General features: G+C 39.7%; 1 protein-coding gene across 1 annotated transcript in view; it reads right to left on the reverse strand.

Annotated features, from left to right (window-relative positions):
• The window catches only part of LOC149265282 (putative glycerol-3-phosphate dehydrogenase [NAD(+)] 1, cytosolic), a 57,819-nt gene that overhangs the window by 16,673 nt on the left and 16,869 nt on the right, over positions 1-24,277 (reverse strand). The window contains exons 2-4 of the mRNA XM_089429251.1: positions 18,472-18,693; positions 16,728-16,975; positions 16,447-16,586 (exon numbers count right to left, since the gene is read on the reverse strand). Coding sequence (XP_089285377.1) covers positions 16,447-16,586; positions 16,728-16,975; positions 18,472-18,693 — 610 coding nt within the window. The remainder of the gene's footprint in view (positions 1-16,446; positions 16,587-16,727; positions 16,976-18,471; positions 18,694-24,277) is intronic.

Genomic DNA, 24,277 nt, shown 5'->3' on the forward strand with positions numbered 1-24,277 from the left:
TTGAGTGGGTCATCAAGCCTCCTCTATGCCAAACCCTTACGGTTAGCCGACCTGATCTCTTGGGTAGTTTCTAGACATTTCCATGACATAAAATAAGTCTTTACATTGATACAAGAGCCCTTCTAGGGGTTTTACATTATGACTTTGAATTTGACTCCCTAGAGCACTCAATGGGTGCACAACCTAGGATTAAAACCATGGGAAAGAAACCCATGTATAAATAGTTTTTCTTTTAAAAATAAATATTTTATTCTCTTTCTTTCGACAAGTACAATGATTACATCAAGTCATGACATCATAATTATGAAGACTGATACTAGTTACATTTCAACACTCCCTTTTAACTAGGGAGGTATTCATAATTGACAACAGGTACAAGGACAGTACTTCCATTGAAAAGTTCTCATAAGAAGAGTCGGATTGGTAAGCCATCTCATAAGCTATTTCATCAGCTTATATCAGTGCATCTCAACATATCAACCACATAGCAAGGCCTTGACCAACAACTCTATCTCTCCACAAGATCAGAGCACAATGTTGGCTAGACCAATGATTTATAGACACCTAAATCATTATCGCTCAAGGCACATACCCCATCTGGATGTTCACAAGGTATGTCCTTTTAGTACTTTTCCTTTCTTGGAATAACATATCCTCAAGGAATTTCCTCTTCGACTAATCTTTCCTATTGGATGCCCTACCACATACTCAAAGAGTATTAGAAACCAGATGCTTACCGAATCCTCCATTCTTTCTTCATAACATGAAGACAAGAATGATGTGTTTATCTCTCTCTCATGGCCTTCACTAAGACTTACGGTTGTTAGTCTTGGTCTAGTGCATGACACATGAAGTAGAGAACCATATCTGCCACTCCCTCTTAACTAAGGAGGATCTAATCATTCCTATACGAGGAATATATTCGAGCTCCCTCTTACCATGGGACTTGCCCAAGCTCTCTAGGGACTTGTTTCTAACAGTTGCCAACTGCTTCTTTGGTGGAGATCATACTATTATCAGCTGCTTGTAGGGCTCCTCTTTCTTCTTCTTCATCATGTCATGGGTGAACTTCAACTTCTTCGTCAAGGAGCCTTCTTCTTTATAACTTCTTCGTAGGGCATGGGCCATCTTCTGCATCACTTTCTCTTCAACGACACATAGGATTGAACAAATAGTCATGTCATCCTTCTCATCAAAAAGTGATATTTTAGTCCACATATGGCCATTCTTCATACAGCTACCTCTTTTAAGTCATGCCTCTTTCAGGATCCTTCATCCAATCACACGAGTACTAGTTGTAGTTGACATTCTACAACTCTCTTTTTATGATGGCCCTTCATCATGACATCATCTTTATCACTTTCATATTCACGAGCTAATCATTATCAAGCTCAAACATGAGTCCCTCTTGAACATCCGTAAAGAGATCTTACCAGGACATGATCATCAAACTATCTACAACCTGTTATTATATTTGATATCATGATGTACATCAACGTCCTTGGACTAAGTACCAAGGCAACAACCCAATGGAGTCATCATATCCCTCTTTAAAGTGAAACTTCTCCATATAGCAGGATCGTGCAGCATATCATGTCTTCATCAATTTCATGGTCTTCAATTTTCATCAGAGCCTTTCGCGGAACATATCTTAGCCAATCATCTAGCCCTGTTCCTCATTTCCAAGATGAGGTCCATCGTGCTGCAACTTGAACCAGCAAGCTTCTTATGAGGCCTGCTCAAAGACAGTGATATCATCATAGTCATTCTTCCCAAGGTGAAGAACTCATTTTATGTCATCACAAAGGAGGATCCATAAATGATCCTTGCTTGCAGCAGAATCTTCATATCGGCTAGTTGTCTGTTATATCAGTTTTATAAATTCTTTCATACGTTGTCTTTAACTTTACCAGGCATCCACAGTTGCACAATTATATCATGAATCTATCATAGTGCCCAAGGATCCAAGGGTCCTTACAGTTCCCTCCTTCCATCATGCTTCCCAAAACAGAGGATCAACCCATCCTCCTTCCTTTACTTCCTGTACTTGCAACATTCATTGACAAGTACCCCCAAGCAAAGTATACAATAACAAAAGCATGATATCTATTTGTCAATCTAAGGTTACCATGAGACTTAAAGGTTGTACTTCTAGGGTTTTCAAGTGCCAGCCCTAGACCAAGGGTTCCAACCTTATCCATGCCTATGAGCCCTAGATTGCATATAAACCCTAAAGACCAAGGGTTCGGGTTTCTATGAGGGAACAAGATTAGGGTTTCTATATGACTAGGGTTTTACTAGTGTCAACAATTTTAACAAACCCTATATAATCAATCAACCCTACTATAATACATGTTGGACCCTTAACAAAAATATGCCATACATACCTCATGGTTACATACCTGTACTGACGAACACTTTCGGATGCCATGGTTTCTTCACAAAGGTATTGCAATCTTTATTGATCCTCTGCCATCTTCAAGACTTCCTTCCAATGAGTCTTCAAACAGGGATATCATTGCTCTTCTGATAGGACCTGCTTCTCCAAGTGTTCCTTTAAGATATAGTATGATTGTTGCACTTCAAGCTTCAGAATTACAACAGAGACAATATGCTACTTTTATTATTGATGGCTACAAGACTTCACAATAGATCTTCACACAGAAATTTAGTCTTGTTGTATTCACTTACTACCTATAGCTCCTAGGTCTCACCTGATCTGTTATACAAACTTGAAGGTGATGGAAAAAATTTATGTATTTTGGGTAATGGATCACTTTACAAAACACATAAAATAATTTTTTTTAACTTAGTTAACAACAATAATAGAGACAATATACCATATTAGAAACACATATTAGCAAAAATGATAAAGGAGTTCACCCCTCTCCTAGGCTACATCTCCTGGTCCAGCTTGCAATGTTGGGCCTCTTTCATTAAGTGCTCAACTTTGTGTTTACATGGATTTATAGTGCTCAAAATGTAAATATTATGTCTTCAATGGCTTCAGAACTGTCAAAAATTCCTAAAAGGCTCTTGTTGGGCTCAATTTGGCCAAAAATGGAAGAAGTTATGCTCTCCCAAAGTTTTCTTTGCTAATTGATCTAAAAACTGCATTGCACTGCTAACCATCCTACAAATTCCGCCTTTATAGGGTGCATCGAGCAACAATTTCGCCCGAGGTCGGTGAGATTCGCACCAAAATTGGTGCAAAATGTCACTTAGTTTAAATTACCCAATAAGGCCTTGTGGCAGAAAACCAGGTCCACATGTGGCCATGCACCCGGGGGCTGGGGCTAACCGCCTACCCCCATCAGCATAGCCCTTGTCTCTTCAGCAGTTGGTTCTATTGCACCCATGAAACCAGGACCATTCCAAAACTTTCCACGCCCGTTGCAAATCCTCGCTAACCCCTTTGGTGTGGTGAAGTGTGGTTACATGGCAATTATATGATCAGGGTCTACCCTCACAACTATTGGCTCCGGGTATATACGTTGTGGTACGGTGGCTTGTAGTTGCTACTGCCGAAACCGGGGGTCAGGTCTAGGCCGGAGTCCTCGGCTCCCCTGCCTACAATCTCGCGGGCGTGGGATGACTAGGGGCCAGGGCTTAGCCCCAGCCCTGTCCCCTTCCCCCAACAATGAAACACAAAGTTTAAATATAATTTTGCCACCAATACTATTAAGTACTACCATGCGCCCTAGCGGTAATACGTAGCACTGTTGTTTCGGAGGTTGTGTGTTTGACTCTCTCGGAAGCAATTTGGCCGATAACCAAAATTTTAGTGAACCCCAGGGTCCCACCTGGCCACCCATGATTGGGCCACGTTTCATCCCACCATTGGTCCACCTAACAAAATCCACCACTAATCAAAATCACCCAAATTCGAACCAATCACCATAGGACACTTGTCAACCTGCCATTGGACCAAATTGTATAGTCACCCTGCCCAATCAGTGTACGAACTGCCCAATCAGCAGTCCTGCGTCCAACCTGCAATTTTTTTTACTTGTTTGGGAAAACGATTAGAACGCGATATCGGGAGTATACGATATTGGTTTTGAGCCATTCAAGTTACGTTGGATCCAGGTCGTCGAGATCTATGCTCTGGTACAAGTTACGAGCACTTTTGAACACTTCATATTTTGAGCAGTTTACTGATCCCTTGGATCACTCCTCCCCACAGGGAGCTTTTGGACCTCCAAAACGCTACTTTCAGCCAACAAACAAATGAGGGTACAGTTCCCTCACCTTTCCAATCTCAATCCATTTGGATTTGCTTGGATTTGTGCCTCTGAGTCCCACACGAAGGTACTCCACATTCCCTCGTTTTGAAGTTCTTGTTTTTCTGTCAAGAATAATGTCTTGTTGCAAATCTTCAAGAAATTCAGAAGAGAAATCTTCTATTGAAGGAACATGAATATAATGTAAGAGGATGTTCTTTGTGTGCTACAAGTAAGCCTAGCAATAGAAATTTAGGATTGTATACTCCACCTCCAGTTCCTTCCCGTCCTTGGGAAAGTGTTTCTATAGACTTTGTAGGAGGACTACCTATGTCTAAAAAAAACCATGATTATCTTTATGTTGTGGTCAATCGTTTCACCACGATGTGTATGTTGATGCCTTGACAAGTGTGAAGCAGGTTTTCCAATGGGGAGGCAAGCAGCAGAAAGCCTTTGATGCATTGAAGGAAAGAATTTGATAAGCTCCAATTCTTGCACTTCCTGATTTAAGACATCCATTTGAGATACAGCCAAATGCAAGTGACTATGCCATGCGAGCAATCTTGATGCAACATAGTAAGCCCATATGTTACCACTCTGAAACTCTTAATGGTGCAGTAGTTAACTATCCTACATATAACAAAGAACTGTATGCATTGGTGCCAAAGTGTGAAAAAGTGGAAACACTATTTGATGGGAAAGGAAACTATCATTCACACTAATCATCAACCATTGCAATACTTGCAATCACAAACCAATGGTCAGGCAGAAGTGGTGAACATAACGGTAGTACATCTCTTCGTGGTTATTGTAGCAAACATCCTAAGCTTTGGGATGAACACTTACACTACATTCAACATGCTTATAACCAAGTGCATGGCCCCATGTGGCCCTGGTTTTCCACCACAAGGCCTCACTGGGCAATTTAAACTAAGCGACATTTTGAATAATACAAAGTGTTAACCCCAATAAAAAGTTCTTTCATCTTCAAACATCCCTCCAGGACCTTCTTCATGTGCCATGACTATTGAAGCTTGAGGTGTGTGTGTTCTCCTTGAAACAATGTGAGGACTTGGACCCACAAGTTCTCCTTCTCCTATTTTAAGCTTCAACCTTGTAAGCATCATAAAACACTTGCAAACAAAATCAAACCTTCAAAATAACCTTGAGCTCTAATACCAAAATGATCTGTTATACAAACTTGAAGGTGATGGAAAAATGAAGAGGCGTGTTAATGCTAGTAAGAACTTTGTACTCTTTATGATCAAACCCAAAGAAAATGTTGAAAATGAAGCCTTCCAAGGATGTGATGCAAGATTAAAATCTAATTTGTTTGAGGTTGTTAACACCTATGATGAGATGTTTCAGGAACCCAAAGTATTGCCTCCAAAAAGAGGAATCCAACATGAGATCCAATTGCAGCAAGATTGTCCTCTTCCAAACATTGGCATGTACGGGATGTCAGTTATGGAGAATACAAAAATCAAGAGAAAATCCAAGAGTTGCTTGATAAAGGGGTCATCAAACCAAGCACATCGCCATGTGGGTCACCAATTGTTTTAGTACCAAAGAAAGATGGTACATGGCACATGTGTGTGGATTTCAGAGCCTTGAACAAGATTACGGTAAAGAATCATTACCCTCTTCCTCGAATTGATGATTTACTTGATCAGTTGAAAGATGTTGTGTATTTCACTAAGTTAGACTTGAGAAGTGGCTATCATCAGATTAGGATTGCTGAAGGAGACATATGTAAGACAGCTTTCAAAAGAAAGCAAGGTTTGTTTGAATGGTTGGTTATGCCATTTGGGCTTTGTAATGCTCTTGCAACATTCGTAAGAGTTATGAATGATGTCTTGAGGCCTTTTCTTGATGATTTTGAGATTGTCTACTTAGATGACATATAGATTTTCAATAAAACCCGTGAAGAACATGTCAGGCATGTTAGGTAAGTCCTAGATGTCTTGAAGAAAGAGAAGATGTTTTTAAATATGTCTAAATGTGAATATGTAAAGACCTCATTAGTGTATTTGGGACATATTGTTGGAGGGGTGAATTGAAGATAGATCCCTCAAAGGTCAAAGTCATTGTAGATTGGCCTAAGCCCAATAATGTAATTGAGGTTAAAAGCTTTTTGGGAGCAGCCCAATATTGGAGAAAGTTCATTTCTAACTTTTCTTCAATTGTAGCTCTAATACATGCCTGACAAGTGTGACGCAAGTTTTCCAGTGGGGACGCAAGCAGCAGAAAGCCTTCGATGCATTGAAGGAAAGAATCAGCACAACTCCAGTTCTTGCACTTCCTGATTTAAGACAACCATTTGAGATACAAACATATGCAAGTGACTATGCCATGGGAGCGGTCTTGATGCAACATGGTAAGCCCATATGTTACCATTCTGAAACTTTTAATGGTGCAGTAGTTAACTATCCTACATATGACAAAGAACTGTATGCATTGGTGCAAAGTGTGAAAAAGTGGAAACATTATTTGATGGGAAAGGAAACTATCATTCACACTGATCATCAACCATTGCAATACTTGCAATCACAAACCAGGCTACAGCAAGCGAAGCATTTCAGATTGATGGGTTTCTTGCAGAAGTTCCACTTGGTGATAAGATATAAGAAAGGTATCTATAACAAGGTTGTCAAATGCTTCTTAGACCAATTGTTAGTGCTTCAATTATTCTTAAGCATAATTCTATCATGCATGAGAGCTATGTTGAACAATATGCTTTAGATGACGATTTTAAAGATGTATATGCAACTTTGTGTCAAGGCAACCAAGTAGAGGAATTAGATTACCATGTTCATGATAAACTTTTGTATCATCTTGGCAAGCTATGCATTCCATAGGGTGAAAGAGTCAACATCATAAGGGAAGCACATACTTCTCTTATTGTTGGCCATTTTGGTGTAGGCAAGACGGTGGCACAATTACAAAGGTATTGTTTTTGGCCTCGAATGAATGAAAGTGTGTCACGATATGTAAGAGGATGTTCTTTATGTGCTACAAGTAAGCCTAGCAATAGAAAGTTAGGATTGTATACTCCACTTCTAGTTCCTTCCTGTCCTTGGGAAAGTGTTTCTATGGACTTTGTAGGAGGGCTACCTATGTCTAAAAAAAATCATGATTATCTTTATGTTGTGGTGGATCGTTTCAGCAAGATGTGTATTTTGATGCCTTGTAAGAAGCAGGTTATAGCTGAACAGACTGCACAAATGTTCTTTCAACATGTATGGGTACATTTTGGGTTTACCCAAATATATTATTTCTGATCAAGATTCTCGATTTCTTGGGAAATTTTGGTCAAGCATATGGGGACTAATGGACACCAAGTTGAAAAAGAGTACAACATTCCATCCACAAACTGATGGTTAGACAGAAGTGGTGAACAGAACGGTAGTACATCTTTTTCGTGGTTATTGCAACAAACATCCTAAGCTTTGGGATGAAGACTTACTCTACATTCAGCATGCTTATAACCAGCAAAAGCATTCTTCGACTCAAACATCTCCATTTGAGGCATGCTTTGGATACTTACCAAAATCTCCTTTAGATTTTATATTTGGGAAAGATGTTGTTATCGATGGTCATAGTGACATTGATAAGGCTAAGTGACTCATTGAACAAGTTCAATTGGTGCATTAAATGGTTCAAGAACAGTTGGAAAAGAGCCAAGTCAAGTACAAGACAAGGCATGATAAGAATCGTGTTGACCACAGTTTTCAGGTTGGAGATGAAGTTTGGCTTTACATTAGCAAGGAGAGGCTTAAAGGAGAAGGTAAAAAATTGAAACCAATAAGGTATGGACCTTTTAAGATTCTAGAAAAGATTGGTAATAATGCCTTCCGGTTGGATTTGCCTCCATATATGCAAATGTATGCAGTTGTTAATGTTGAGAATTTGAGATTATATGAGCCTCCTTTGATTGATGATCAAGGAGAGCATATTCAGATTCCTTCAATAGAAGATTTCTCTCCTGAAGATTTCTCTGGGAGAGTCGAACACACGACCTCTTAACCAACAGTGCAGCCCCTTACCGCTAGGGCACGTGGTAGTTCTTAACAGGTATAGTGGCGAAGTTGCATTTAAAGTTTATGTTGTTGGTATTTGGGGGATGGGGTCGGGGCTAAGCCCTAGCCCCCAATCACCCCACGCCCACGAGACCGCAGGCAGGGGAGCTAAGGGCTCGGGCGTAGCCCCGACCCACAGTTCCGGCACCAACAACTACAAGCCATCGGACCACAGTATATACACCCCAGAGCGGAACAGATTGGGGGGTGGAGTTTTGGGGAACAGCCCCAGTCACATAACCACCATTTAACCAGACTCCACCACAGCGAAGGGGTTAGCGTGGATTTTGCAACCACTACGCAAAGTTTGGGAACGGCCCCAGTTTCATAGGCACAATAGAACCAAACACCGAAGAGCCAGGGGCTATGCCGACAAGGCAGGCAATTAGCCCCAGCCCCCAAGCGCATGGCCCCATGTGGCCCTAGTTTTCTGCCGCCACAAGGTCTTATTGAGCAATTTAAACTAAGTAACATTTTGCACCAATTTTGGCGCAAATCTCGTCGGCGCATGGCGAAATTGTCACTCAGCATGCCTTGGAAAGGCAGAATTCATAGGATGGTTAGTAGTGCAGTGCAGTTTGTAGATCAGTTAGCAGAGAAAAACTTTGGGAGAGCATAACTTCTTGAGTTTTTGGCCAAATTGAGCCCAACAAGAGCCCAGTTAGGGGTTTTGACAATTCTGAAGCCATTGGAGACATAATATTTACATTTTGAGTACTATAAATCCATGTAAACCCAAATTTGAGCACTTAATGAAAGAGTCGCGACATTGGAAGCTGGACCAAGAGATGTAGCCCAGGAGGGGCAAACTCCTTTATCATTTTTGTTATGTGTTTCTAATATGGTATTGTTGTTAGCTAAATTTAGAAATCATTATTTTATGTGTTTTGTAAAGTGATCCATTACCCAAAATACATAAAATTTTACTTGCAAATTTTCCATCACCTTAAGTTTGTATAATAGATCATCACCGCTTACCAGAATGTATAAAAGAGAAATGATTATTGAATGTTGTTTTGAGTACTAGGAATGACCCTATGGTTAGGGCTTCCAAAACCACTGATATGGTTTGACAAATGGATTTGTCCTTCACATGAATACCCTTGACAACCACAAATATGGCTCCAAAGGTCGTCTTATTACTTCACTGTCCAAGTCAACTTCTCAAGTGACTGTGTAGGCTACTTCAGTATATACATATATATGCCCAAAATTGCTTCCTTTAAGACCTCAGCTTCGTTACCTCTGCAAGATGAATATGTAGGACTAGATAAAGTGTTCCTTTGTCCACCATCAAAAATTCAAGGATGGCAATTCTATTCACGCTGTCTAGACTTCAAATGCTCAGAACAGGTGTCACAAGGTCGGCTTTCCTTGTGATTGTTCAAACTTTAAATCGAGTATATATGCTATAGGGTATTTGTTTTCTTTGTCACAAATTTTTGTCTTCTATATCACTGCAAGAAGGATGAACATCCTTGGAGAAAGAAGATTGCAACAATATAGATTCTGTCCTTGAATATGACTGTGACTATGACTGACGCCTTTCACACTTGATCCTATGCTCAGAATTTGATTCTTCCTCTAGATCTTCCAAGCACTTGGATTATCAATGCATAAAACAAGATGACTGAGATTATACTTTTATGCTTGGGTAGGAGGCTTGGTTCTTACTTCAATCAATTCAGATCAACACCATCCAAAAATGATTGATATAACCTTTCACATCAGGAGTCTCAGCTCCTCTTTCTCAAGGAATAGAAGTTCTAAAACAAGCCCTCCAAAATTTCTTTATGCATAGAACCTCAATGTAGGAGACTCGGCTCCTTTTAGGTCTTATGCCCAAAACTTAAGGAGGCTCAGCTCCCTCTTCAACTAAATATTTATGCTCAGAACTCTTCAAAAGAAATCTCAGTTCCTTCTTGGTGGTTATAATAACTTCAATAAAGAATTGATGCTCAAAAATTCGGATCTTTGTGGTAGCACAGAGATTTCAGACTTCTTTAAATAGAGATTTCTTACCTATTGTGCCCAGAGGTTTGATCTCTACATCAATGGACTCGCCTCCTATAGGCTATCAAACTAGCCTTTTGGTGCTTCAAAACAGAGATTATACACTCTTCAAGACCTTTGCTCTTTCCTCCTCTATTGAAGAATCTAGGGCAATTAGGTGTAGAGTGATTCTTCGGGACTAGATAACAATTTGTGAAGTCTTTTTACTTTTCTTGTTAGCTTAATCTTCTTTTTCGCTTATTAATGCATGTGTGTGTGCTTCATTAAACTGCTATCAAAACATAAAACAAGAACGCAAGATGTTGGCTCTCTGCCAGGGCCAAACCCTCTCTTCTCTTGAGAGGAAAACCCGTCAGTAAGTTTTCTCTTATTGAAGCTTCTTTCTTGATCAATGCCAAACCCTAGACCCTTGACTAGAATATCCTCCAAGCACAAGTCAAATCCTTCCTTCGTCCTCCTCCTTCCGGCACTTCTTCCTCCTACTACTTTCGGCAACTAGTGATAGACCTTCTTATGCTTAGTTCTAGAAGAGATATTTCTCCTTGATCCTTAGTGAACTCTTTCAACCGAGCTCCTTCTTGATGTGAGGTTGCAAACTTGATGTGACAGCACTGCAGCCCTAGTTTTTCGCTAGTGTAGGAGGTTTCCCTTAGGTTTTGACTCCTTTCTCCTTCGCTTGTGAGAGTCTCTTCTTCACTTGAGTAGGAGGCCTTATAGGCCTAAGTTTCTAGCCCAAACAAGAGAGATATGTAATTGTGATGTGGCTATTGTAATGACCGCAGATTACCCTTCTTTTTCTCGCATGTGTGACTGTAATTCACACTTAGAACAGCCCTTATCACTCAGTTTTGTCTCTTCCCTTTTCACTACACTAGAGGCTCCTTTTCTTGACTTCTTTCACATTTTCTCGACTTCTTTTGCTCCCTAATTTCAGAGGTATGAATGCTTGTCGTTGGAGGTTTGTCCCTCTCCTTTAGGTCGACTTCACTTCTTTTGCATCGAAATTGCTTCTTTGATGATGTTGTTGCATGGAGAGGACTTTGACTTTGCTTGGAGAGATATTCTTTGACTCTTATACAAATGTATACATGGTGTAGCATGCCCTTAAGGTCTTTAACAATTTATTTTGACCATTTGAATCACCTATAGCACTTAACATGTGCTAGACCTCTTTCAATGAGCAAGAAACTCATTGACATATATTATAAAAATAATATTTCTTTTCTTGAATAAGTATAAATATAAAAGTACATTTATGAAGACCGAACCTAGTTACATTTCCTTTAACATCCTCTGACCTTTGGCCTTTACACAGAGACTAGGGCTTTTATATGTGCCTAGAATTTGAGTTACTTCCTTCTAGGAGCTTGGTCCTAAAGATCAGAGTTCTCCTTGACATTTTGAAGCCCTTTATGATCTTCTTCTTGCCCTTAAACAAGTGAACCAAGCTCTGATACCATGTTGAGAAATCTAGGGCATCCATTAGGGTTAGTTTATCACATGATTTCTCTTTAACATTGACATTTACTTGAGATATATTATCACTTCATCATCATCATTATTATTTCTTTTCATCATCAAAATAAATGCCAACAAGAAGATCACAATGCAAACAAAGAGAGACACGAGAAATAGGCTCCAAGCTAGGGCAAAACCCCTCCAAAGGGGGAAAACCCAGAGAACTCCTTATAGAATTTTCAATGAAGACTTCCAAGACCAAGACACTAGACCATCCACCAAGAGACCAGGCCAACCACCCAAACAAAATTTGTTCTTACTTCACAATTTCGGATCTGAGGCAATCTAACCTTCCACAGAGAATTTGTTTGCCAAAGAAAGAGATAAACCAAAATCCAAGACCAAAACAATCTTCCAAATTCATTGTCCTTCTTCCTCCTTTTTCGCCCTTCCGCTTTGCCTCAGATCTCCTTGAGAAAGTCGAATGCACAAGTACATTTTGGAGGACAAATTCCTCTCCAATATATAGCCATTTGAGTGGGTCCTCAAGCCTCTTCTAGGCTGATCCTTAGGGTTGGCTGACCTGATCTCTTGGGCAGTCTCTATCCATGACATAAAATATTTTTCTTTACATTGATACAAGAGCCCTTCTAGGGGTTTTACATTATGACTTTGACTTTGAATCCCTAGAGCACTTAATGGGTGCACAACCTAGTATCAAAACCATGGGCAAGAAACCCATGTACAAATAATTTTTCTTTTAACAATAAATATTTTCTTTTCTTTCTTTTGACAAGTACAATGATTACATCAAGTCATGACATCATAATTATGAAGACCGACACTAGTTACATTTAACATTATGAGATAATTGTCATCAATAAAAAATAGCTCATTTTTGCAAACCCTCGTTCAAATAATTGTTCATTATGGTGTCGATTTTACTTGTTTCTTTTTTCATGGTTTATTGTTGTATCCATGTTATAATCTAATAATTTCTCTAAGTAAGATTACACAAAGTTAAAGAGTTGAGCCACCGAGGGGCTACTAGTCACATGGAGAAGACAGACTATGGGGAAACCCTACCTTGTTCCTTTTGTTTTGCAGGTGGGTTGCTTCAAATGATTGGACCATTTCAAAGGGTAGCTTCATCCAGGAGGAAGTTCATATTCCATCTTTCACTAAAACTAAAGGTTGAAAGAAGCCACATCAAGGTGTCACCCCTAGGTGTCACCCCTAGTTGGATCCGAAAGTTAGAAAGCTTATTAAGTAACAAGGGGGAATGACTTCTTTGAGCAAACCAAGCCCTCTTCCTTGACCAATTGCAAGATTGATCTAAGAAGGCACATGTTTCACATCCCTGCAAAGTGAGGTAAGCATTACTTGGTACAAGGTATATTTCCAACAACCACTTGATTTTAAAAACCTCGAGACTTTTATTTTTCAGCATTAGATAAGGAATAATTACTTTGCTAGTTTTTATATATTTCATCTTAATAGCAAGTTTTAGAAGTTGAAAATAACGCTAGATTTGAACCAAGGATAAATACATTGTTATATTGGGAATATCTTACAATTGTATCTAGTCAATTGAATGCAGATCTCAAATTTTTGCTAGCTGTACCTACCAAATCTGCACCAAAATCCATGATTTCAAGCTCCCAGCAAGTAACTTTCTGAAATCTTCTTTAGTGACTATCATTTTTTTTGCTTGTTGATTTTACTGTTTTAGAGTCAAATATTTAATTTCTAACCAAAAATAAAATAAATATTAAATCGAGAAAAATTCTGAGCACTTTGTTTAAATAGATGTACTCTCATTTTCAAAAAAAAGAAATCAAGCTTGCTAAAAATTGTGTCTTTTTGCTATTACAATTTGGCAAGTGGGTTTAAAGGCCTCATTTAACATCCAACAACCTCCCCACCCTTAGATTTGTGAGCTAGGAATGCAAACGCACTCACTGGGTGGCCAAATTGGGCAAAATAAGTTGGTGTCCCTGTCATTTTATGCAAACTTTGCAATTTGATATAATAGGAAAGCTATCTATTTTGACCCATAAATCCCTGGTCAACAGTCCAAACAAAGAAGAATTTTTTGTACCTTAGATTTGAATAGTTACACGTTATAGTTTAAATCATTTGGTATAGTTTAATTTGTTGTTTTTTTTTCCGCTACATAATTATACACAGACACAGCAGAACAGCCCCAGAATTAACTCATATGCCTCTCTTTGACCGCATTTAAGGGACTAGTCTTACTTGGAGTTGATTAAAGTATCAATAAGGAATCCTCTCTTGGCCTTTAAAGAGTGAGTTGGGCCTAAAGGGTGGAGGTTCGGGCTGAAGTGATAGTGACCCCTTACCCTCTGTGTGTCAATCCCAGCAGGTTGCAAGGACCTTGGCAGCTTTGCTAATCAGATTGATAACAAGTACCACAACTTAAGGGTGTTCCTTTTGGCTACAAGGCGGTCCATAATAGGGTGTCAAGAGTGGCTCACTTTGTATCCAATTCCATCTTCATGATTAATGTTATTTGGGTTCTATTCAATTTGGACAACTCTAGTGAGCCTAGTGGAATCATATTGAGTTTTGGCCAAATTTCAGGTTTGATGGTCCAGATATGGTTATTATCAGCAATATTGTCTCTAAGTCTAGTTTCTATGGAACAACGAACTTGGCCTACGTATGAAACTCCACAAAAGCAAAAGATCTCAAAGACACCTTGTTGAAGGAAAGCATCAGATTTGCCTTTAAAGTTGTTAAACTGATCCTTAGAGATATATGGGATTTAAAAATGGTTTTGATATTTTCGTTCATGAGGATTTTAGACCTTTTACCAGTGAAGCCTTCAATGTAGTGGTGAAAGGCTTGGGAACTGGTAATATCATGGTTCATGTTGAAAAGTAGTGCAGCAATCGATTCCTTGATTTGTGCCTTAATTCAAGGAATTGAAGTTGTGTTCTCCTTGGTCATGTACAAGTTCCAGTGATGAGGACAAGTTCAAGAAGCAGTTTGACGAGTGCGAATTTGTGGAAGACCGAGTTAATTGTCTTCTAGTGTGAGTTAGTTTGGGAACTGAAAGAATTAGTGGAGTTAGCCTCCAAACTTTTAGGAGAAACTAGTTAACAACTTGTGTTGACTTTTGTTAACTAGAAAACCACCAGTTCAACTTTCCAAACTTAGAACTCACTAACAATAGCCAAATCGAAGTGCTTATAAGAAGATCGAAGGCACACCTTGTATTCATAATTTGAGCACAAGTTTGTGAGCTTGTGAGAGGAACAAGCCAAAGAGATTTCCTTGTGTGAATTATTGGAGGAGAATTTCCCTTGGGAAGTGCACAAAAAAAGGAAGAAAACCCTATTTTTAGGAGGTCGAATGCACTAGGAAATAGGGGCCAATTTCCTAAGGAATGCGCAAGGATTTCGGGCGTTAGTGCGGGCTGGTTGAGGGGCGCAGATCAGCATTCTTGCAAGGTTGGTTCAAGCCTAGTTGAAGGCTGAGAGATCAGTTTGTATTCTCCATTGAAGCAGGGTTATTTGTAAGAGATATGTAGCTTATTCTTCTTCAATAAAATTCTCAAGCAACTGAGGGTTTTCCCAGTTGGGTTCCCTAGAAAAATTGTGTTGTTCTATTGTGTGAGTTGTGCTTTTATTTCTGTTCCTATTGGGATGCTTCTAGTAGAGAACTTATGTGTCTATTTGAAAAGAAATTAGTATTTCATATTGTTCACTATAGCAGATCAGAATTTCGTGGAAATTCTACACTTCAGGCAGGAGCTAGATTTACATTTGTCGGCTTTATGAAAAGCATTGTTTATCTTAGATTTTGAATAGCCATTACTTCAGAGGATTGTTTAGCTTAGATTTTGAATAGCCATTACTTCAGAGGACTTTTCTGAGGTGGGGTTTCTCATGGTCAAGGTGGGTGTTTATCAGAAATAAAGAGGACTTTGGTGACTAAGGTGTTGAGAATAGCAGCATTTGAGCAGGGCAGTCATGAAATTGAGCATGGAGATACCTATCCATGTGGGTTTTCTTTCTATAGACTTGATGGGAAACAGTTCTGTCCATTTCTTTGGTTACGAGGACATCTAGAAAAGGGTGGTTGTTGTCACTTGAGACTGGAAATCTTTTGAAATGTTGCTAAGATTGATTCAAAGTAGAGTGACCATGAAGCCATGAGATAAGATAAGACAAGATAATTTTATTAATGTCCTATAAATGACTACAAAAGTAGGTCAATGGGACTGAAGAGTACAACCAGTATGAATACAAAATGGGAGTGCCAGTGCAACTCCTAGAAAATGGAAGAAGAAAACCTACATAGATGTCATCAACAACACTATACCAACATTTTCTCATTTTAACAAGTTGGCAAGAATTATTTTATTGGAGCCATGCCCGTTAAATGATAGGACTGCAATGGTAAGCATCCAGAGACCCATGCTCTTCAAAGAAAAGTAGCAAAAATTTGACAAATTAACTGAAAATAACATGAGCATTATAAATTACAATTCCAGACTTCATATTAAATTTTCAATATGCCATTAGCTTTCTCCAATCATACAAAAGCAGAAAATCAACTCCTACTTTCTGCTTTGACTTGCCTTGAGGCTAAATTTTCCTTTAGATATGCTACCTTGTTTTGATTCACAAAGTTGAAAAAATCACCTTGTAATCAATATACTGTAGAGAGTCTTCAAAATGGGGCACAACTCCACTGGTGCTATGGGTTTATTTCCATCAGGATGCATGAAGCTTAAGCTAGAATGACTAAGCAACTCGTAAAATGCCCCTACAGCTGACACACCCTGTTACAAGACAATGAGCTCAGTTTATGCATACTATGGTCACATAATATTAGAAACCTTATGTTATAATGAGTCACTTGGAGAATTGAAGAAACAGCTTCAGTATACACTGTACCTTGGCAGAGTGCATAATATCATTACCTGAATCATTCCCTTGCCTTTGATGCTATCCCCCATATCTGGCCTCAGTTCCCCCTTGGCTAGCATCTGCCCATACCATGCATTCCGCCCCTTCAATAATGTAACATATGTGTCAGCCAGCAAAGGACCAGCTAATTTCTCTGGTTCTTCGGCAATAAGGTGAGTTATAAATATCATTTCCGATGTGCAATGGGCAAAATAGACTGATTTACTAGTGGCACTCTCATTTGTCAAAGCTGCAACCATACCTGCAACCTCACAAGGAATAAATCATGAATCCCAAACATAGGTTATGACTAAGATCTTGCCAAGCATATTAGATAATAACCAGTGATCATATCCACATCACCAAAACAAGCGCAAGAAGTAGAACAGTTGAAATGTTGCAAGGAAAAATGATTAAACATAGGTTATGACTAAGATCTTGCCAAGCATATTAGATAATAACCAGTGATCATATCCACATCACCAAAACAAGTGCAAGAAGTAGAACAGTTGAAATGTTGCAAGGAAAACATGGACTTCCAAAGTCATATCCTCTTGTGCTAGAAGTTGGAACACTACGAAGTTTTCCTGTTAAGTCATTTATTCTAACTATAAAGGCAAATTGAAAGGGAGATAATGCCCTTTACCACTTCTAGCATTCTAAAAAAACTATGACATTGCACCAAACCATTTTTTACTCACTCCACGGTTGGACCAGGCAATAAATGAGATGAAAACTTCAGTAACAGAAAGTTTCAGTCTCAAACTAAAATAGCCAATAGCTATACATCTTAAAGCTAAAAATGTCCGTGGTGTACAAAAAAGTACAAATGTGCAATTAAAGGGTTGAAGGACTTCCCCACTTACAGGTTAGACTTCGGGAGAGTTGGGGTTAGGTCCTTGGGTTTCCTGAATTCAAGGTAACAGAAATGCTTACTTGAAGCCATCTCGCCTTTAGTTTCTTGTTTGTTTTATAAATGGTTGAGAAATGAAAGGGTAGAACAAACTTGAAATGGTATGTGCCCTAGTCAAATACATCACAGACAAAAACATAACCTAATTACATCCTTCTAGAGTCTAAATGCCTTTCTGTTACATCACTATTTACTCAACCTTGTAAAACCTGCTCAAAATAGATTCAAGGAACCAGCCTATGTTCATATGCATCCATCTAAATTATTGTTGTACTAGATATATGTTTTTGATAGAAAAATAATATGGAAATTATGTAGTATTCAGTGCCTGTATTAATGTTAGCAAAAACAAAAATTATGTAGTTTTGAATGCCTTTATGTCTATTATGAAAAGCATTTTTTTTGCTTTTATTCAAGCAAACAAATTCTGTTTTACAAGCGAAATATTCTCTACAGAATGGGGCATAGTTTCTTTTTTTCGAAAAGAAATAGCCAGATTAAAATGTTATACATTAAAATTTTGAATCTTCCATGGTCCACACTCAGGTCATTTCTCTTCAAATGTTCAGGGACTATACTGAGAATCAATATATTTCCATTGGTATAAAACTGGAGAAACGCACACACACACACAAGCCAAAATTATGAGAAATATATTATTAGCTATCATGCTTTGCATGGAGATTTATTATATTCTAACTCAGAAAAAGTGAGCAAATAGACATTCACACGAAAATGCACATAACAAAAGCATGTGATGAATGCAACAAGAACCAACTTCTTATCCATTGAGAAAATACATAGCCCAAAGTGCTACCAAAACAATGACAAGAAGAGAAACTTACCAGCACCAATGGCATAAACATTCTTCAAACCACCCATAACTTCATGAGTAACAAGGTCATTATTGTCCCAAACAATGAAATGGGGCTGACGTAGAAACTTTGCTAGAGGCTTTCTCCATTTGTCAGATCCACATATTCTAGCATTGGCATACTCCTTGTTGTATATCTCTGAAGCTATATTTGGTCCTCCCAAATAAAGGATGTTCTCTGTGGGCACTCCAGCTGTCAATCAAAAAACTCCACATGGGATAAATCAATAAACACAGCACTCATGTTAAAGACACCAAAAAGGAGGAAAGAGCAAAGCTAAAAGAAGAAAAGAATTAAAATTACTAATCACAATTGAGATGATAGCACCATATTACAATCCACTATGGTTGAGATGCAGCAAGGAACAATGAATCTAAAAGAAGCTATCCAGAAGGGGCTTGCTTCAGAATGAAAATAATAGCCTTCTATGTTCATATTCTCCAGCAAAACGATCCACTATTTCCGCATACATATTTTGGATGTAACAATGACATAGATCTTAACATATATATATATATATAGGCCTCAACACAACTCCATGAGAAACAGTCCAATGGAATAGCTGTTTTATGTCGAGACACATAATATCAATATTATCTTTGGTCACATTTACTAACTTGACTTTGCCACTTCAATAACCTCCAACAACCACAATTCCAATTCCATTTAATCATCATTTAGAAACTCTTCCCAGAAAAAGGAAACCAGCAACATCATGAGAAAAGGGAACAATACAGAAAACAGAGTCCAAAGGTTTCGCATATAAGCAGCATATACAGTGTACATATACTTTGGAGGTTGGGGAGTCCCAAACATCTCAGGATTTCCCAAGAGGGCTAACCCAATATCGTAGATGCATACTTCCCAAAACTACCATAGCCTCATATCCCTTATAAAGCATGTCAGTTTGAGTTTTGTTTTTAAAAATATGCATGTCTTTTTATTCAACTATTCAGATATTGGGCATGGTTGTGTTAACCCCCAGGTTTGCTCCCTTGCAATACTGGAGGGTTAAGGTCCAGCACATTTCATTAGGCTGGTATTCAAAGGTGTTTCTAGAGACAACTTTTCTTGAGCCAAGGGTGGTACCATAGACTTCAGGTATGGGATTGGTTCAATGATATGATCCTGATTCAGAGACAGATATTGCATAGGTTCTCCAGCAGATTGGAGAGATCTAGTAAGCCTACACAGAATAAGGACAATTCCTTTACCTTCACTAATTTCTTAGTATGTTATAAAAAGTTCTTGGAATCACTAAGTGGTGTCACCTCCTAATCCATAGGATGCTATACTTCAACATCTTCCAACACATTTTGTATCCTGCACTTCCACAGTGCATAGTTGGAAGCACTTTCCAACATGTGACACACTCAAAGATAGACATTGACCATCACCAGAAACCCTATGAATATACTTGAACAAACATATCAAACTCAAAAGAAATCAAATCTACAACCTATCCCAAGTGTAGATCTCCTATCTCATTGCATAGAGAGTAGCAAGGTGCTCTACAACACAGTATGACATAGATGTTGTCAAATATGTATGTACATGTATATGACAACATCTAAACAAAATCAAATCAACTTACTTTCATCCTAAACCTAATTCTATCAAGCATCAAGAGGGTGCAAATTTCTTGTGTGAAACCTTTTATCATTTAATTCTATTTCAAGTATTAATTCCTTCATATTAAATGATAAAGAAAAGTTACACCTCGAGAAATTTGATCCCACCATGCGAAGAATGAAGAAGCTTCTGTGGGGATGATGCAGATACTTGGTGCTGCTGCTGCTACAAAGGTGATCTCTCAGAGGGATCTTGAGAGGAACAAGTTGGAGTATGTTCAGATGAAAGTTGGAGGTTCTGATATACTCACTATGGTGGATAGTGGGGCTACTCACAACTTCATGGGAGAAGATACTGCGAGAAGGATTGGGCTGAAGTTTGTACCGGTGAAGGCACAAATGAAGACAGTCAATTCTCCTCCTAATTGTGTTCTTGGTGTAGCTGAAAAGGTGGACACAACACTAGGTGAGTGGACAGGGAAGGTCGACTTCACTATAGTGCGGATAGATGACTATGACGCTGTGCTGGGAATGGAATTCTTGAAACAATTCGATGCTATGATTGTTCCACATTGGAAGAGGCTGTACATTAACGATGGAAGGGAGGATGTACCCATTGGTGTACCAACCATTGGAGTGACAAACCCTGATTGTAAGTTGGCAGTGATGCAAATGGAGGATGAGAAGCAGATGGAAGATATGAGTAAGCGGTTGTCTATGGTTGAGACAAAGCTTACCAAGCAGTCATTAGTCATCAAGACACTTTCTGATAGTATCTTGGATTTGTCAAGAAGGCTAGAAGTGGTTAAGGATGATGATGATGATGATGAGGCTTATGTGAGGCCGAATGTCCGGGAGGGGGATCGGGTCACTTATCTACAGAGAATGGAGGTAGAAAATCCTGACAGACGGATTGAGATGATTAGTGAGGGTGAGCCTTCAGGCTTTACTCCCTCCACATCTTCTTAGATGGGAAAGAAGATGGGGCTCATTGCTAGCTGCTCATGACAGTGAGTCCTTAAAACATGTTGAGCAGGTATGACAGATGGTGCAGGGATGGCTTGGCATCAAGCATCATGACATGTTGCAGATGGGGTGGAGTTTCCATGGACCTGAGCATGGGAGAGATTCTTGGTGAGTCCAGGATGTGTCAGAATCCGAGATAGACTGGTGAAGACATAAGGATGGACATTCTTATGATTTGAACGTGGCAGTTGGATTGATCACCCAACTAGTTCAAGTCATGAGGGCTAGCAGTGTACCAGAGAGATGTTGGCATCAGGCAGACAAGGAGGACAGTTCACAGGATGGGATGACACATGATGGAGATGGCAGTTCTGCATATGTTGCAGGGATGTTTGCAGTATGTGGAGGAGTTGATATCATGGATCGAGGATAAGACAGTTGTTGATGGTGATCTTGGTGGGTGGCTACCAGGATGGTATGTTATCGGGGACGACAACGATTTCAAGTGGAGGAGGATGTAAGGACCTGCGGTCCTTGGCATGCCCACCGGCACTAGGTGCGAGCTTGTTGGTGAAACGAGCGACTTAAACATGAAAAGTGCGAGCTTACCAAAGGTGTGAAGATTACTATGTAATAATGCACATAAAAGGAAGGCTGAACAAAGGTTTATATAAGCATGGGAGCGTGGATGGTTAGACCATGGGCCGACCTACAATTCATGCAAAGGCCGACATGTATTTGAGAAGATTTGCGATGAGTAGGGGGCGCTCCTTACATGAAGGACGAGTCGGCTTGGGCAGCTCGACTCGTCCTTCCAACCATATAAGTAAACAACGCGTGGAGCTCATTTGGACAACGCACAACTCGCTCATCTAATGTAGAGAAGGCGCAAGACAAGTGTAGCCGCAACAAGAAGAAAATGGCGCAGATTGGTGATGCGCCCATTCTTGGGCAGGGCCGCACGGAGGTAGGCACGTTGTCTCGGTTTTGGGTGAGGGCATGGGTAGGAGTACCCACCTGTTGAACAAAGGCATGCACGAGTGAAGGCGTGGGCGCCGGTTGAACGGAGGCGTGCACGAGTGAAGGCGTGGCCGCCCGGTTGTGCGGAGACTTGACACGGGTGTCTCGGGTAGCGTGAGTGCCCACCCATCGTGCAAGGATAAACGGTGGAGACTTGGTGGAGTCGCCCGTCGGTGCGAAGTTGGTGAACGGTGAAGCCGGTTGTGCGAAGAGGGTGTCTTGGTGACTTGGTGGAGTCACCCGCCCATCGTGCACGAGAACAAGGTTCGGTTGTGAAGTGCGGAAGGCAGCTCGTGTGAGGGCGCGCCCGCCCGCCTTGGGCAAGGAAATCTTGGTTGTCACACGGTGGTGTGACGAAGTTGTAAATTTGGCTAAGTATGAAACTTGGGGTTTCCAAGTATACTTGTAAAGCATTGTAACTTTGTAAAGTTGTATAATATATTATTCGGGTAGACTCATTGTTCAGGGAGTTGCCCCTCCCTTTATACTATGCAATTGTGTTCTTCATGTATAATTGTTGTTGATAATGAATGTGTATGGGTGTTCATTGGTATAAAGGAACATTAATAATTACTTGGTTGAGAAACACAAACTAAGTAGGATAAGTGGTTAGGCGTAGTCCACGAACATAAGTATTGGTGAAAACAAAGTGTTCGGTGGTGCCGCACCTTGCCAAGCGCGGTTGAAAGACTACGAACATAAGTATTGGTGAAAAGAAAATGTTCGGTGATGCCGCACCTCGCCAAGCGCGGTTGAAAGACTACGCCTAACCCTAAGTTGCACGAAACGGGGAAACGAAAACGAGTTTCCGAAACGGGAAGCGATACGAAACGCGACCTCCCCAAATTTTGGAAACGGGGAAACGCGAATATATATATATATATATATATATTAAAAATATTTAAAAATTATTAATATATATATGTGCAATCATAAAGCATTAATGATACATTTACATTATATGATTATAATTTATTACATTTAAACATTAAGATTAAATTTACATCACATTTACTCATGAGTCATGAATAATCACATAATGAAAATAAAAATATAGGAACTGGAAAATCCAAAATCAGCCTTTATTTATATTAGTATATGAGGCTGCAAGTACAATAAAGACTATAAGGCTGCAAGAACTATAGAGACAAGTCACAAAAGACTAATCCTCATCATAACAATCCCCATCAAAAATAAAAGCAGCAGAATGCTCAACAGTGGATGGTGGTGCTGAAGAAGATGATGCACCAATTCCACTTCCAGAATCGTCCTCAATATTCAGGGCAGCAAGAGAGAGATCCAAATCAGGATTTTCTGCATCCACATCCCATTCTTTAGAAGGACCACTGTTATATTCTGGACCCCTACGAGATGCAAGGCGAAGGTTGGAGTGCACATCTACTTTGCTCACTGCTCAAAACACCCTAGCTGAAACAACTGCCAGTCTCCAAGAGAAACGACTTGCTGAATAGTGTGATGAGAGAATGAGACAAACTGCTCTTTTATAACTTTAGAATAGGTTTCTAGAACATCCTAGAAACCCTAAAAAAATTTAAAAACAAATTAAAAAAAACAAAAACAAAACGTGGCCCGTACGGCCGGAAACGCGTTTCGTTTCGTTTCCCCTGGGGAAACGACCCCTAGGGCCACGTTTCCTGCAACTTAGGCCTAACCACTTATCCTACTTAGTTTGTGTTTCTCAACCAAGTAATTATTAATGTTCCTTTATACCAATGAACACCCATACACATTCATTATCAACAACAATTATACATGAAGAACACAATTGCACAGTATAAAGAGAGGGGCAACTCCCTAAACAATGAGTCTACCTGAATAATATATTATACAGCTTTACAAAGTTACAATGCTTTACAAGTATACTTGGAAACCCCAAGTTTCATACTTAGCCAATTTTACAACATCATCACACCTCCGTGTGATAGCCTAGCCAATTTTACAACATCATCACACCTCCGTGTGATAGCCAAGATTTCCTTGCCCAAGGCGAGCGAGCGCGCCCTCACACGAGCTGCCTTCCGCACTTCACAACCGAACCTTGTTCTCATGCACGACGGGCGGGTGACTCCACCAAGTCACCAAGACACCCCCTTCGCACAATCGGCTTCACCATTCACCAACTTCGCACAGGCAGGCAACTCCACCAAGTCTCCACCATTTATCCTTGCACGACGGGCAGGTGCTCACCCGAGCTACCC

This window comes from Pinus tabuliformis, chromosome 6, assembly GCF_031772625.1.
Source record: "Pinus tabuliformis cultivar Carrire ecotype Pingquan chromosome 6, CPIR1, whole genome shotgun sequence".
NCBI classification, from domain to species: Eukaryota; Viridiplantae; Streptophyta; class Pinopsida; order Pinales; family Pinaceae; genus Pinus; species Pinus tabuliformis.